The 17,241-nt window shown below is 31.8% G+C and overlaps 1 protein-coding gene across 1 annotated transcript in view; it reads right to left on the reverse strand.

Moving 5' to 3' along the window:
* LOC145292233 (uncharacterized) overlaps nt 1–17,241 on the reverse strand; it is an 80,682-nt gene that overhangs the window by 31,084 nt on the left and 32,357 nt on the right. The window contains exons 23-27 of the mRNA XM_080138556.1: nt 15,470–15,605; nt 5,807–5,827; nt 3,873–3,911; nt 3,483–3,757; nt 2,169–2,301 (exon numbers count right to left, since the gene is read on the reverse strand). Coding sequence (XP_079994682.1) covers nt 2,169–2,301; nt 3,483–3,757; nt 3,873–3,911; nt 5,807–5,827; nt 15,470–15,605 — 604 coding nt within the window. The remainder of the gene's footprint in view (nt 1–2,168; nt 2,302–3,482; nt 3,758–3,872; nt 3,912–5,806; nt 5,828–15,469; nt 15,606–17,241) is intronic.

Consider the following 17,241-nt stretch of genomic DNA (forward strand, 5'->3'; position numbering starts at 1 on the left):
TATACATAAATATTAGTAGTTTTTTATTTATAATTATTGGACCTATTTAATTTATTTAATCCCCTCTTATGGCTAAATATGTTATATTAAAAAGATAATAAATATTAATTTTATTCTGTTTTTATTATTATTATTATTATTATTATTATTATTATTATTATTATTATTATCACTATTATGTTTATTGTTATTAATAATAATTTTAATATTGTTTTATCATTATTTTATTCTTTTATTCATATATTTATCTAATAAAAACGCGAAAACTTTAAACTTATATCATTTAGCATAAAGGGCATAATTAATGGTAGACGTATGTTTGAATTGCGTTGATTTTACTCGTGGACGTATGTAAGAGGATAAATATGCTAGCCGAATACATTCACTGCCTTTTTTGACACGTTCATTTCTGACGCTTGGATTGTATCTTCTGTTTGTATTTGTAATAATATGTTTCATTACTGAATTGTATAATTGTTCATAAATTGGTTGACACGCAGGTTTTTTTCTTTTTCTTTTTCTATATACTGTCAAATTCTTACTTTCTCTCTTTCCCTATTTAACTATATCTCATTATTCTTTCCTTTTCCTTCTAGTTTTTATTCTCTTTATTATAACCATTTATTTCTTTTTTCTTTTCTTCTCCATATCATATATATGTATGTATATGTATATATATATATATATATATATATGTATGTATATATGTATATATATATATTTTTTTTTCTCTCTTCTTTTTCTCTCTATTTTGTTTTCTCTATATTTTCTTTCTCTATTTCTGTCTCTATTCCTTTTTCCTCTCCTCAATCACTCTCTCCCCATTGTAATTTTTTAACTTTATTTAAATTGCCTCTCCCTTTTTACTTTTTTATTTAATTAAAGTCCTGTGTTTTTAAGTTTTTTAACTCCAACTTCTAAAGAGTTCCTACCTAAAATAAAAATCCATTATTCATTGAACTTTTGAATAGTCAAGTCGCTGCCTGATGATATCTGTTGTTTGATTGAAACAAGTGGCTATTTGTAGCAGCGGGATGTGAGCATGTTTATATAACAATAAACAAGTATTATCAGCTCTTTTTATTGAGCACTATCTAACAACCTCGTTGAATTCATTAGTCCATTACTTTTGAATATAAAAAAAACCCGAGTATATATATATATATATATATATATATTATATATATATATGTATATACATATATATATATGCGTGTACTAGAAATCTACATCTTAAATGCTACACAATTTTGCACAGTGTAAAAAATATGCATGAATAGAACTGAGTGTAATAGATAAATAAAACCAATCATCCAATAAGAAACCATAAAAAATAGAATAATTAATTGATTTTGCAAATACATATCCAAATTAACCTTTATCAAGTCGATTGCAAATCCATGAATGTATATATAAGGAAATTTGTTTAAATGATTTTTAAATAGAAAAGGTAGGCTTTTAATATCAATGTCAGTTCAACAAACAACTCAACTTTATAGGTGTGTGCGTATATATATATATATATATATATATATATATGTGGGGGGTGCGCATGTTAATACTTAATATATGTACATATAATTAATGACAAATATGTTTGATACAACAAATAATGATCATCATAAAATATCTGATAGTTTGTTAACAGTTTTGAAACTTATTAATTTTTGCAACGTTATAACTACTTTCAGTTAACATAACAAAATTGATTGATAATTAATGGATATGCTATTAACTGAGAAGGATAATTATAATTGTATCCATAATATAAATTTTATAATTGTGTATAAAAATATTTTAATAAAGAATACAAGCGTTCAAAAACATTTGATTTATAAAAAAAGTGTTCAAAAAATTAATCTTATTGAATCACTTTTTTCCTGAAATCAAATTAAAAGAGTTTTATTAATTTGTGAATAGTATAGTTTTATTATAGTAATCTGCTTTCTTTTTTTAATCCTGCAATGTTTACTGCATCAATGAATCATTTTCTCATGTTGAATCAGTTTCTCATAATTATTGATATAGTTTCACTGGACATTTAGGTTTGTCTTATGTAAGTATATTTACTCTGACAGAACTTGAAATTATCAAATGTAAAAATATGTATGTTTGAAGCAAAGGTTAATGTAAAATGAATCTTGTAAAAAAAAGATTTAATTACTCACATGCTGATTGGAAGCATCCAACAATGGAAACAGTGACCAACATCTTACAATTTTTTTTCGGAGTGAAATGGATCTTCACTGTATCTGCTGTTGTAGCAAATGGAATGATTGTAATGTTGTTTGGTCCATTATTCTATGGATAGAGAATAATGATTAATATCCACATATTATGAAAGTATATAAAATTTAAATATCGAATAAATAATAATTAATATCCACATATTATGAAAGTATATAAAATTAATATCCACATATTATGAAAGTGTATGAAATTTAAATATCAAATAAATAATAATTAATATCCACATATTATGAAAGTATATGAAATTTAAATATCGAATAAATAATAATTAATATCCACATATCATGAAAGTATATAAAATTTAAATATCGAATAAATAATAATTAATATCCACATATTATGAAAGTATATAAAATTAATATCCACATATTATGAAAGTATATAAAATTAATATCCACATATTATGAAAGTATATGGAATTTAAATATCAAATAAATAATAATTAATATCCACATATTATGAAAGTATATAAAATTTAAATATCGAATAAATAATAATTAATATCCACATATCATGAAAGTATATGAAATTTAAATATCGAATAAATAATAATTAATATCCACATATTATGAAAGTATATAAAATTTAAATATCGAATAAATAATAATTAATATCCACATATTATGAAAGTATATAAAATTTAAATATCGAATAAATAATAATTAATATCCACATATCATGAAAGTATATGAAATTTAAATATCGAATAAATAATAATTAATATCCACATATTATGAAAGTATATGAAATTTAAATATCGAATAAATAATAATTAATATCCACATCTTATGAAAGTATATAAAATTTAAATATCGAATAAATAATAATTAATATCCACATATTATGAAAGTATATGAAATTTAAATATCGAATAAATAATAATTAATATCCACATATTATGAAAGTATATAAAATTAATATCCACATATTATGAAAGTATATGGAATTTAAATATCAAATAAATAATAATTAATATCCACATATTATGAAAGTATATAAAATTTAAATATCGAATAAATAATAATTAATATCCACATCTTATGAAAGTATATAAAATTAATATCCACATATTATGAAAGTATATGGAATTTAAATATCAAATAAATAATAATTAATATCCACATATCATGAAAGTATATGAAATTTAAATATCGAATAAATAATAATTAATATCCACATATTATGAAAGTATATGAAATTTAAATATCGAATAAAACTTCCACCCCACATACCTTGTGTTTGTAAATGCCTCCATGTCCACCTCCGCTAAGAAAGATATCATATCCTTTTACACATTTAGACTTTGGCAGCCTCAAGCGGGCTCCATAAATGAGAGCATCACCCACAAAGATGCTGACTGTCTTTTTCTTATCTCCAGATTCAGGTGTCCATCCTTTTCCACCTGGTCGGATAGCAGCTTTATGTTCTTCATTACTGGACACATCAATATCCCAGTTTCTCACCAAGGAAGAATCAGCCATGCCATCTTGTTTGACACACCAAGAAGCTGCAAAATAAAATTACATTCAAATGAAATTAAACGATTATCCTTATCTTTTTTGAAAGATTGACAAATCTGACAAGAATATTTTGTACATTTAAAATTATAAATAATGGTTTACCTGTTCCAGTTGATGGTTTTGGTGTTGTTGTAGGTATTGCTAAAATTGCAAACAAAAAAATGATAGAATATTAGGAAAACAAAATAATGAAATTTGTTCTCTATTTTTTTTATATAGAATTTATGCGATTTAAATTTTTTTTTATGGAAATCGTTCCAGACAAGGTATGAAGCCATTTAATGTAAGGAGCAAACAAGAACAAAAGATGATTATTGAAAAGACAGGAGATGCCTATTGACCCTAGTCGTTAAAAGACTAACATTAAAACATTTAGCAGTTGATTGTTGCTCCTTGTACTAAAATAATCCTTTTGAGCTTTTCCGATCAGAAAGACGTAATCACCGATATCAATTTTCGTATGACGTTAAAATTCAAATAAAGAAAAGAAAAACATATAACATTTCTGTTGAATGTTGCTTCTTATACAAAAACAACATCTTTTGGAGTTTTTACAATTATAACATTTATGGAAAAAAATTTAATGTTATATAACATATTGAAACTATTTATTTATTATTATAAAAAAAAGTTATATTTATGGAGATATATTTTATTAGAGAAATTAAATTAATTATATAGACATCGAATGGCTTTTATTTATATAGTTACTGTCTACATAACTAAAAAAAACTCACCAAATGAACAAAATTGTTAATTATCAAAATAAAGATATTTGAACCAATTTAATTTAAATTTATAGAATAAGTAACAAGGAACACTCTTACAGCTATTACTAAACATTAAGTTTTGTTCACTTTCTTGCATTTTTACATTTAACCCTACTTTTAATTTCTCTTAAACTAGTCATTCATATCGGAAGTCGACAGTATTTTCAGTCTCACACTAGAATCTACTATTACCACACCTGGGAAGTCTTTTTCATAAGACACTTATTATTTTATATTTCAATTTTGTTATTATATGTTAGATAATCTACATTTTAAAGCTAAAGAAGAGGTTGTTCCTCATACCAATGCTTTTATTTCTTCCAAAAGAATTTTAATTGTCTATTTAAAAAAATCCTTTATATTCTAGATTACTGAAATACAACATTAACAGATTATATTTGTCTAAAACTAAGCAGTCATAGAAGTCATTAAGATAATTATTCATGAATAATTACTTGTATTATTTGTAAATAAATATTCATACAGCTTTTTGTATGAGTATATACATAAGATATATAAGTCAGCATCTTTGTGGGTGATTTGTATGAGTATATACATAAGACTATTAGATATTTTAAATGGACATTTACTAAAAGATATTTTATTATAATGTTCAAAATATATAAATTCAGTCAACACATTGATACAGGCTACATTCAGCTATTTATTTATTTTTACATTACATGCCATGTCGATTTTAAAGGGGTTAAACAATCAAATTGAAGCATAGTACTTTCATTCATTACACATTCTTGCTAAACTGGAACAACAGATTAACAGATTTATATGTATTGAACACTTTTTAGTTCTTCTTGACCTTCCCAAAATGCGAACATCGTCAAGACTTTCCATATATTTTTCACTTCATGTAATATGGTTTCCAGTGGTATTGAATGGTTATCCTCTTTTAAAATGGGATAACTTTGCTTTCTAGAATCAATAGGTTATCATTGAACGTTTTTATTCAACTTTATTCTTATAAAATGAAAAGGGAATGTACAGTAAAGTTCTCACAAATTATGATGCTACCAACAATGGTGTTTGTATAATCTAAATCGATATTAAATGTATTACAAGTTTCCTAAATAAAATATATTTATGTTCAAATTGTCATTTTTTTCTTTAAGAATATACCTGCCTATTGAGAAAAGTATAAAGAATACCTTTTCAATCTTGGTCCCTAAGATGAACAGTATTGCATAGAAATATGTAACATGGCATGGTAACTTCTTCCTTAAAATATTAGTAATTTAATGATGCACTTACTTGTTGGTGCTGGAGTTGTAGCTATAAAATGTAAAAAATATGAAAAGAGCATAATTAGTTCAAAGAAATAATATATGCAGCTATATCCATACATCTAAAAAGTTGAGTTTTTGTTGCACTGACATTGATATTAAAAGCTCACTTTTTTCTATTTAACAATTATTAAAACTTTTTAATATAGTCAGTCATAGATATGCGATCGACTTTATGAATGTTAATTAACTTCTTTTTTCTTTTACAAGGAAATCACCACTTATCAAGGCCCAGAGGCTACTCGAGGATAAGGGTTAAAGAGTGTACAGTCTTCAAAAGGACAATATCATAGTAATTGTTAGAAATGTAAATTTGGTAAATTAGATTACTTAAGGGGAACGGCTCATCAAGAATTTGTTTTCATTGGACATGAAGACGGCCATATTGTAGTCAACTGGAAAGCAGGTAAATGGAAGAGAGTTCCACAAGTGTGCAGTTCTAAGAAAGAAACTTTGTTCATGGAATTTGCATTTAGGTTTAGGCACAGATAAAGAGTGAGTTGTTTTTTTTTAATTCAATTTTCACCCCAAACAAGGCACAGTGCCACTTTGAAGCAGGGGGGTAATATCAGGGTCATAATTTGCAGGGACATTATGAAGGGGAATGAGTAGAAAGATGTTTGTTCACATTACACTTGAACTTCTGCATATCAGTATAGTTGGGAAAGCAGAATCCCGGAAGGGAGTTCCAAAGACCTGCAGTTCTGGGGAAGAAACTATTGGAGTAAAAGGTTTTCTTGCACCTAAAAGGTTTTCTTGCATCTCTACTGTAAAGGGGTGAGACTTAGTGGCTTGTTGGGTTTGTAGGGGGTAGTTACGTCGAGGAGGTACAAGTGTTTTCAGTTCACCATTAAAGTATTTGTAGAACAGACAGAGGGATGCAACATCTCGATGATGGGATAGAGGCTAAAGCCTATATGACAGTTCAGGACCTATCAGGTTGACCACTCTCTTTTGAACCCTGTCAATGAGTGAGAGACAAGCAGCAGATGCACCAGCCCAGATGTGACAACAGTACTCCATACATGGACGAATGGCGGCCTTATAGAGGTACAGGATACTTTTAGGCATAAGTAGTTATAGAGATAGTTATAGTTATCATCGGCAAATATACCCATCTCCGAAACAATTTTATCAGGATGGTCATTTATGAATATCAGGAATAATAAAGGTCCAAGGATAGACCCCTGAGGTACTCCTGTATTTATATCATATTGTTTAGATGTACGACCGTCAAGGATAACTTGGATTTTTCTCTTACTTAAGAAGGATTTAATTACATTATGTATTCTTCCAGTGATTCCATATACTCTGATTTTCCTTAGAAGACCATCATGCCATACCCTGTCAAAAGCCTTAGATATATCAAGGGCTACCGCTCTACCCTCCCCTGTTTTGTCCAGTGAACGATATATATGTACAGAGACTACAGTTAAGATATCTGCTGTTGAATGGGCTTGTCTGAATGTTTGTCAGTCAGGAGTTTAGCAGTTGTTAGGTGCTGGCTTGGGCTTGATTAACTAAGGATTCAAATATTTTGGCGAAAAGCAGGAGGAGGCTAATGGGGCGATAATTTAGTGGGTCAGTTCTTTCACCAGAATTCTTGAAGACTGGTATCGCAGAAGCGGTTTTCCAGCAGTCAGGAAAGGAAGATTCGTTGAGGCATTTATTGTAAAGTTTGGAGAGAACTGGAGCAACCTTGGCAGAGCATTTTTTTAATAGCACAGCCGAGATGAGATCTGGTCCACATGCTTTTGAGGTGTCAAGATTTTTTATAATATCATGTACCTGAGCAGGGGTGATTTTCAAATCGTCTTGTGTGGCGTCTGTCCACAAAGGAAAGTCAGGGAGGGAGTGGTGTGCCAGGTCCAGTGTGCAGTTTGAGGCAAACCGACTGGCAAGCAGATTAGCCTTGTCAGTTGCCGTGCAAGCAACCTCATGATTGTTTGCTAGTGGGGGAATCATTGACTGCCCATTATTTACTACGCTGTTGTAGATTTTCCAAAAATCACGGGTTCCTAATTTCTGTGCTTCGATGCGTTTTCTGGTGGTTTCAGAGTAATCTGTCTTAGCTGTCACTATCACTCTCTTACAATTATTTCTAGCTTCTATATACTTCTGTTTGTTTGAGCTGGACTTATGTCGGTTGAATCTGCGGAACGCATGCTGCCTTTGACAAATGGCAGCTGCACAAGCAAAAGTAAACCATTGGGGAGAGTGGGGCTTTGTATAGAATTTCCGTGTGGGGACATGTGCTTCAATTGCAGTTTGGAACCATTCAGTGGTCTCATTTACACACTGTTCCGCTGGAAGAGTAAAGATATTTTGCCATGGGGTATCTCTGATGAGATCCCTGATGGCTTCCCAGTCAGCCTTTTTGTAATACCTCGTTGTTTTGAGTAGTGGGTCTTCAGTTTTAGGGCGAGAATTTAGCGTGATTTCTACCATTATCACAGCATGATCAGCATTCCCGAGTGGGCTGTGGGCATTTGTTGTACAATCCTCGGGAACCATTGTCAGAAAAAGATCTAGAAGTGAGGCATGTTGATCTTGCTGGTCTGGGAAATGTAACCGTCTGAGATAGGGAATGGGATATACAGAAGCTATGTGTTGTGCTACCAGCTACGTCTGTGTAATTAGAGAATCCTAGCCAGTTACTGTGGTGGACATTGAAGTCACCAAATACATGTACTTGTGCACTAGTATCGAGGGAGAGTGCTATATCTATGCTGTCAGAGACTTTGTTTATTAGGGTACAGTCCTGGGTTGAAGGAAAGCGGTAGAGAAAATACAAGTAGCTAATATTATGTTGCATATTTAGTCTGAAGCACATAAAGGCCTGGTCGTCTGATTCAAGTTTTATTTCTCTATTCAGGGGGAGGGTGTTACGAATATAGACTTCAAGTCCATGCATATGTCTGTCCGAATCCTTACGGCAGGGTGGGAGATAACCAGGCATATTAAGGTGGTTAGAGGGAATGGAGGAGTGAAGGTTAGTTTCACTTAATGCTAAGATATCCGGGGTGTTTACAAGGAGAAATGATTCAACATCATCTAAGTTAGTTCTAAGCCCACGGATATTCATAAATGCAAGCCTCAAGGGAGGAGGCAGGTTGGTTTTCTTTGAGTTTGGTCCTGGTTTAAACGTAACTTTTGCTTGAGTGGTCATTTCATTTTATTTAATTTAAAAGTTTCAGTTAGGGTGAGTGAGTGAGGGAGGTGCTGGACAAGTGGTTGTGCAGAATATCAGACATGCAATACAAGTAGACCATCAGCTGTCCTCACCCACAGGAATGTGGCCTCAGGAAAGCCCACCGGGGATGAGTGCAGGGTCGCTTTCCATGCATGACATGGCACTACAAACATCCCGATATTATACAACTGTTGATGGAGCAGCCGCTCTAAGCGCTACCAAAGAGTTAGGGCTCTTGTACTATCAGTCGGGAACAGCAGCCAGGAACTGTCAATCCGGTACCCTCAATCCATTAGGAAAAGCCAGCCCAGTCCAACTGCCTCAACATATATGGTACTGAAGCACTCCACTGTGTTCAGTTTAGGGGGATGGAATGTGGCGGGAGCGGGGACAAGCAGCATTCATTGCCCTAGTCAGGAAACAAGGTCAACCACTGGGTGATTAAGACGAATCCCTGTGATAGCACCTCTATGCCTAGCTAATAGGCAAAGAAGGAGTATGAAAGCTGGGCGATAGACATAGCCTATCTCCTCCTTAAGCAGTTTAGGTTTACCAACCAGTGATTTGTTTGAGTCACCAGCTCTAGGAAGGTTGTCGTCCAGGACTGAAGAGTCCTCCCTCCCTTAGGTTTTGCTTCAGAGTTTTCCTTCTCCTAGATGGATGACCTGGGAAGATCTATGGGTCCATCATCACCGAGAGGGTTCGCCCAGCACCTGGGTCCTAATCCAGGTATTTCTGCGACCCTGCATGGGTAGTTAATAGTAATTAGTTATTTAGATTAATATCTACTGAAAAATTTCACTCCTCAAAAGTGGTTAACAAAAGACATTACTATGGTTTCAATTTTCATTTTTAATGGGATAGGTAAAAATTTATGCAGTGGAAGCAACTAAATTTGTATCAGCATTGGTTTGAGAGAGACGAGTTAATGTATGGTTATATATAGTTTTGTAAGTTTAGGAATGTATGGTTAGATATAGTTTTGTAAGTTTAGGAATGTATGGTTATATATAGTTTTATAAGTTTAGGAATAGGATAAAGTGTTAAAGTATGATTTACTTGATATTAGAAATTATGATTTGGTGCCTAAACTAAGTATTTAATATGACTGAAGGATAAGATATATGCACAGTATAGATACAAGAGAACATTTGATTTGGAGAACAGTTACACCTGATAGATATAGGTTATGGCGTATTCTGTAAGTATAGTTAAAAAAAAAAAAAAAAGTTTGTCATGCAAAACAGACAAGGCAGTCATCTTGGAGGTAAAGTAGCTATAGGATATACGTAGCATACTAGCAGCGGTATTTTTGCGGTTTTGAGAGGAATTATAGGTACATAGTGTCATGGTTTATTGTGCAAGTCCGTAGACTAGATCAGGCACAAAGCACTTCTGATATTGTAACTGAGTTTATCTAATTTTTAGAAGTAGTTGAATAGAGTATTATGAGGTGTTCTACTTAACTTAGGGATAGAATGAAAATTTAAGGTAAAATTCAAAGTGATATAAGGAATTAAATGAGGATTAGACATATGATCACTGGATGTTGAACTCCTCAGGAGAAATTTTTGTATCTATTCAGAAGAATGTCTTAGTGATGTAAGATTTGAGAAGTTAAGAGTCCGAGGATACAGAGTTTTCAGCTGGTGAGGATTCAGTATAGGCGATTAGATATAGGTAGCAAAGGTGGTTTAGTTTAGTACGCATGTATCGTACATATTAAGTATACTGCTTCAGTTCTAGCTTCTATCGTAAAAGGAAATCCGTTTGTAATGCAGTTGCCTAATTTGTCAAGAAAGGAAGCGTATAAGGTTGTTGGAATAAAACAGCTTATCGAATTTTTGATGATAAGAGTTTACAGACAATTGTACAGATTGATAAATTGTTGACTAAGACTGGTTTTGGCTAGACGAGTGTTTTTCGTGAAAGTTTGGCGAGGGGGACCATAGCACTTGCCACGTAAATAACGATAAAACAGAGATAGGCTCGCAACGTCTCTTCTGTAAGAGGTTGCAGGGAAGAAAAAACGGCATCCCCCATGAGGCTACGAATCTATTCTGAACTCTATCAAGGCAGTATAAGGTCTTCCTAGCAGCTTCTGTCCAGATGTGACAGCAATACTCCATCCTTGGACGTACCTGGCTCTTATATAGGTAGAGAATTGCATCAGCAGTGAGATATCTACTGGATCAATAGAAGGATCTCATCATTTTTCCAGCGACCTTGGCAACAGATTTGATGTATGTATTCTATTTTAGATCAGGAGTAACGGTCAAGCCCAGAAGCTTGTAAAAACATGGAGCCTCCCCAAGACGAAAGCCATTTATTTCAATTGATGCCAGGTGGGGATAGAACGATGATGTAAAGATAGAAGCTTGGTTTTAGATGCATTAAAATCAACCAGCCACTTTTTTCCCCATTGCACTACATGCTGAAGATCAGAACTTGCATATTTCTTTGAAAAACAAACTTACATTAATTAATTATTCACGTTTATGTTTTCTCATTGGATGATTGGTTTCATTTAACTATTACACTTAGTTCTATTTAGCATATTTTCAACATTGTGCATAATTGCGTAACATTTAAGATGAAAGTTCTAGCACATGCATAAGTATATATACAGCAATATCTTCTTCTATACACCCATAAAGTTGAGTTTTTTGTTGCATTGACATTGATATTAAAAGCCTACTTTTTCTACTCAAAATTAATAAAATGAACTTCTTAATATACTCAGTCATGGATATGTGAGCAACTACATGAAGGTTAACTAATTTGCATATTCCTTTGAAAAACTAGCGTTAATTAATTACTTATTCATTTTTTATGGTTTTATATTAGGTGATTTGTTTCATTTCACTATTACGCTGAATTTTATTTATGTATAGTTTCTACATTCTGCATAATTGTGTAGAATTTAAGATGAAAACGTTCTCTCACACAGAAATATTTATCTATCTATCTATATATATAAGTGACCTTGTTGGAGTGTGTGCAAAAAGTCTCTACCAAACTCTTCTCTGAATATTTTGTCTACAGAAATTTTATATATAGGGTATTTAAACTTATAGCACACTTTCGATTTGGTTTTTAGCCGGCAAAAATTGCTGCCAATGTGGTTAAAATTGAAAACAAAACAGTTGACCTTGGCAGGGTAAGTTGAATAAAACATTTCTCTTGCTGTTACTTTTGCACATGTGCAAAAGTAAACATTCATAAGTTAAAGTTTAATTTTTAATCTTCCTTATTCATCTGTCGATAGCTTATACGGTAATGAAACTGGAGAGATAAATAACAATCAAGACTGGAATGCAAAACGTTCTAGTTTCAAGTCTAGTGAATAGTACCCAAGTAATATTTTTTATAACTTTTGAAATCTTTACTATATATTAGATAATGATCAATAGAGAATTGTCTCTATAATAATAAATAAGAAATCTGCATGAATTAAAATATAATATAGATGTGTATTTTACAACTACGTAATGCTGGGCGACATGACAGCATATATAAATAAAAGGGAAGTTGTCTGTGTATGTAAGGAAAGTCTCTATCAAACTCCTCTGTCAATTTTTGAACTTGTAACTTTATATATAGGGGGATTTGGATACGTGGAAAACTGCCAAGTTGATTTGTAGCTAGTATGTAATTTCCTTTTTTTTTTTTTTGATGGTGGTGGTGGGGGGCATTATATTTCTAGAAGTTTAAGAATACGAATCCTTGAATGTAATATTAAGTTGCATAAAAAATTCGAAATGAGTTGAGTTTTCAATGAAATGAAAAATTGGTTTTGGAAACCTTCAGGCATTTGACCCTTTTAATGTGACTGAAATAGTTTTAGCCAGTCGATGATATTTACTTTAGTCCAGTTTAACAACATTCAATGATCTACCTTAGTATGTTGACTGGCAATATTATTTTGGAATAAAAGCTGATGATTTTTTTTGTTGATTATATTATAGCACACACACGAACACATATTTCTGTCTGCCTGTCTGTTTGTCTCCCTCTCTCTCTCTCTCTCTATATATATATATATATATATATATATATATATATATATAAATATGTTTCTGTATTTCTCTTTAAATGTGCCTTTCTGTGAACAGCTGTGAGCTACGTTCTGCTGAATTAAGTTTAAAATGCATTCAGAAATTTTTTATCTTTGAAATAAAGTTTACTCCCGTTTTTGAATGAAAGTAAACTTTATGTGTGATTCAGCAAATAACTAAAAATAAATCAATTCAATAATAATTTTAAATAATATTCTTAAAACAACGATTAAAACAATATATAGTATTGATTTCAAAAGTAAAAAAAATGACTGGTACCATCAACTAGAATCAAAATCAAAACCAAGACATTCTTTGTCATGCTAGCTCCACTCTTATCTGTTACTCTCTGAGCCACATTCATACTCATACAAAAAGCTGGAAATTTACATTGTTTAATCTACAAATATTTATTTACACACTTGCAAGTCAACTTACGCCTGCCAAGTTCAAGTTTTTCAATTTTAACTTTTTAGTTACTAGTTTTACCAGTTAAAGACCAAATCAAATTGGTTCCACGGGCCCAAATTTGCAATATAGCAAGTTTCAAGTCTATAGATCAACAATTGACAGAGGAGTTGTGTATAGACTGTTCCTCAAACAGGTTTAGTTTGGTTGTTTTGTTTTATAGCATATCAACCGTTTTCGGATTATTTAATGTGGAACAGTTATTTTTGAAATAGTATTCATGTTGCATCCAGTTATTTTGTAGAAGGTTTTTATTCTTCAGACTCTTTGTATCTTCAATCGCTAGTTTGGTTGTTTTATAGTGTATTTTATCGTTTTTGTTCCCTGCCCTGCAGAAGATAAATGAGTTTTGCAATGGGGGAAGGTAATGGGGTACAGTATTAATGTTTGGTAGATTTTAAGTTAGGAAACCAGTCAGGAAGTGAGGGAGATAGAAAGAAAAAGGGGAAATGAGAAGAAGGAAAAGGGGGAAAAGGTGGGTTGTTGTTTTTGTGTTTGGTTTTGCAGAACATAATTAAGTTTTGTAAAAGGAAGTAGAAAAAACAAAAATCATCAATGTTAGGTGCATTTCGTCTCAGGAAACCAATATCTTCAGACAGCCTAATCTGGTAGCACCAGTCCTCACACAAAGTCACTTATATATAAATGTGCGTGTGTTTTAACAATTATAAGGATTAATGAAAAAAATTGTTGTAATATTTGTTACAAATCAGTTATATTAGAAATTCTATATTTTTAACAATTTATTAATTTAATGATGGAAAAAATTATTATTTACTTACATAGAAAGTTAATAACTGGTTTTATTGTTCCAAAACGTTCATATAGTTTTCAAGCATTGAGATATATTTCAAGATTCTACATTCTATAAAGACATGATTAATTTATAAGTAAAATTCCACAATTTAAATTGGTTTTCTTTCTTGCATTTGCAAAGGTGTTGCAATCAAGGCAAAAGGAGTTTTTTTTGGTAAAATTCTGCATTGGTTTTCCTTCTTTAATATTTAAGAATATATCAGTTATTTATGACTAATGTTTAATCTTATAAAACTGAAGACAACAGAAGGAAGTATCATTTTAACATTTAATAAACAACTTTATTTGTCATTTTCGTTAGCAGCTTTGGTAGAAGAGAGAAACATATTAGTAAGAGAGTTCACTGAAAGAGAGAGAGAGAGAGAGAGAGAGAGAGAGAGAGAGAGAGAGAGAGAGAGAGAGAGAGAGAAAGGTGTTCAATGTGTTTAAAGATAGATTTGATATCATGCCAGCTGGTTGAAGAAGAGAATAGTTTAGTGTTTGTGCATGCATGTGTTTATAGCTAGTAGTCGCCGGGGCGAAAGATAAAGAAAGGACAAAGACTTCAGTGTGTTGACATGTTGTCATGGGTGTGTGTGAGTTGTATCGGCGAGGACAGTTTTTTAGCATGACAAAGAATGTTCGTTTGGGTACAGCACATGGAAGCAAGTAGAAGTTTGAAGAGATGATTGTTTTATACTCATGTTCGGCCTGGGGCGAAAGCCCCAAGCTAATGTGTGCTGCTAGCTTAAGCTAGGCAGAAAAGAGAATTAAAGGTTTATGATTTCTCTTTTATATACTCAGTCACGTGATTGAGAGCTGGCTTGTGATTGGACAAACCAGGGAGAAATGGATTTCAAATCTCAAAGTCGTGAGAAGTAGTCTCTGCCTGTTTGTAGCGGCTGCTACAAATATATCAGTAACTGATTTTTTCTGTTTGGGTTCTTCCCACATCTGTTATCCATTTTCTTAGATTTGGTTTTATTTGAAAGTTTTTATTTTATTAATTCATAATTATTACCATATCTTTTATGAATACATTTCAGTTTTCACGTCAATGTAGCTTATCTTAATTTGTCATTAATAGTTATTGAAGATATGATATTAGTGTACTTACAGGCTGATTGGAAACATCCAATAATTGATACAGTAACATGGATTTTACAATTTGGACTTTGTGCAGTAAAATGGATGGTGACTGTATCTGCTGTTGAACCAAATGGGATGATTGCAAGGTCATCTGGGCCATTGTTCTGGTGGAAAATATAGCACAAATTATACATTAGAAAGAAATAAACAGTGAACATTAAATCTCAATTCATTTCATTTAAAACAACACATTGATTATGAAATAACTTGAATTAATCAAAAAAAAAAAACGATAGGGATGGATACGTTTTGAAAAATAAACCTCATGAAATATTTTGAGCAAAAAATGCTTCTTACAAAATGTATGTTACATATATGCTACATATTAGCAGTAGGCTACGTTTGAACTTACGTGTACAATACAATTGTTTATCTGGGATGATATAAAGATTAGATAGGAAATATGTAGACACTATGACTGCCGTTTCCCCTATGGAATATATAGGATCTTAAGCCACCTGTTTTCTCTGTAAAGATTGTTCAAAAGAAACCCCTAGTTAAATAATTAAAATTCAATAAGTTATTAAAATTAAATTTGTCTATTTTTTCATGAATATATCAGTTTCTGAAAAGGATTGAGGAAACATCTTCACTCCTGTTTCTTAATTTCTTAAGACAGATACTATTACATATATATGTGTAACATCATATGCAAATTATATACACCTATAAAAGTAATAACAAAGTGTCACTTATGAATAATGTTAACCAGTCAATATCTACTCCACAAGATAGTTGTAAACATGCAGTAGGCAGCATGTTTTCAGTGCAAATAACAAACTTTCTATGGATGATGTTGGGATAAGACAAGGGAGGACACAGAAGAAATTGAAAATATCTCTGTTTTGGAGTTTGGCCACTCAGAATTTTATTTCTCTTCAGAAATAAAGTAATGCTTTTTAAATAGAAAATCATACTGAAAGCAACTTACTCGAGAAAAATAATGTTCATAGATTGTTTGAAGATAGGCTCCTTTGAGTGGGCAATGGTTGGATGTTACTTCTCGTGGAAAATGTGATTAAATGATTTAATTTTTGACAAACCTGCTCTTTCGCCAGTCTATAAGATCTTGTGCCGACAGGAGGAGTGAAAAATTTTTTTTTAGATGGCCGCCTTTTTATATTATGCTTGCTCAATATGCAAATAAGACGCTTCCAGTTAGATATAAAAGAAGAGTCTGATTTTTCAGAAGGGTTGGATTTTAGACTTGGCTATTGAAGTGGGGGGTTGTGTCAGCTGTGTGTTGGAAGTGTGGCATCACTGCCTTTTGATTTTTTTTTTTTTACCACAGATATCTTAGTGTTTAGTCTCTCGGTGGTCAAATGGTGATGACTGAGAAACACCAGAATGTAAGATTTTCAGTTAAAAGTACATATATTAAAACCTATGAGCAGGGAAAGACAATTAGAGCCCACCATCTGGGTATAAGACAGGCAGTTTATTTTTCTGGGTCTGGCAGAGAGTTTGATCTGTGTGCCTCTGCAAGCAATATGGGCTGTCTTAACAAAAGGTTTTTGCTCATTGGACTTCTGTTTTGATTTGGTCAAACAAAAGCCTTTTAATTGCAAGTTTGTTGTTCAGAAAACGATTACCTTACAAAAATAAACATTTGTTATTTTGTTTTTAAACTGGAGTGATGGGTTTATTTTGAGGGAGAATTAGGTTGTTTCAACACTGACAAAATTGAACAATGAGAGGGATGATCATACTTGTGTAGTGGATGCACACGTGCATGTTCAT

Source organism: Euprymna scolopes, chromosome 13 (genome assembly GCF_053919585.1).
Source record: "Euprymna scolopes isolate OS-2025 chromosome 13, ASM5391958v1, whole genome shotgun sequence".
Classification (NCBI taxonomy): Eukaryota; Metazoa; Mollusca; class Cephalopoda; order Sepiida; family Sepiolidae; genus Euprymna; species Euprymna scolopes.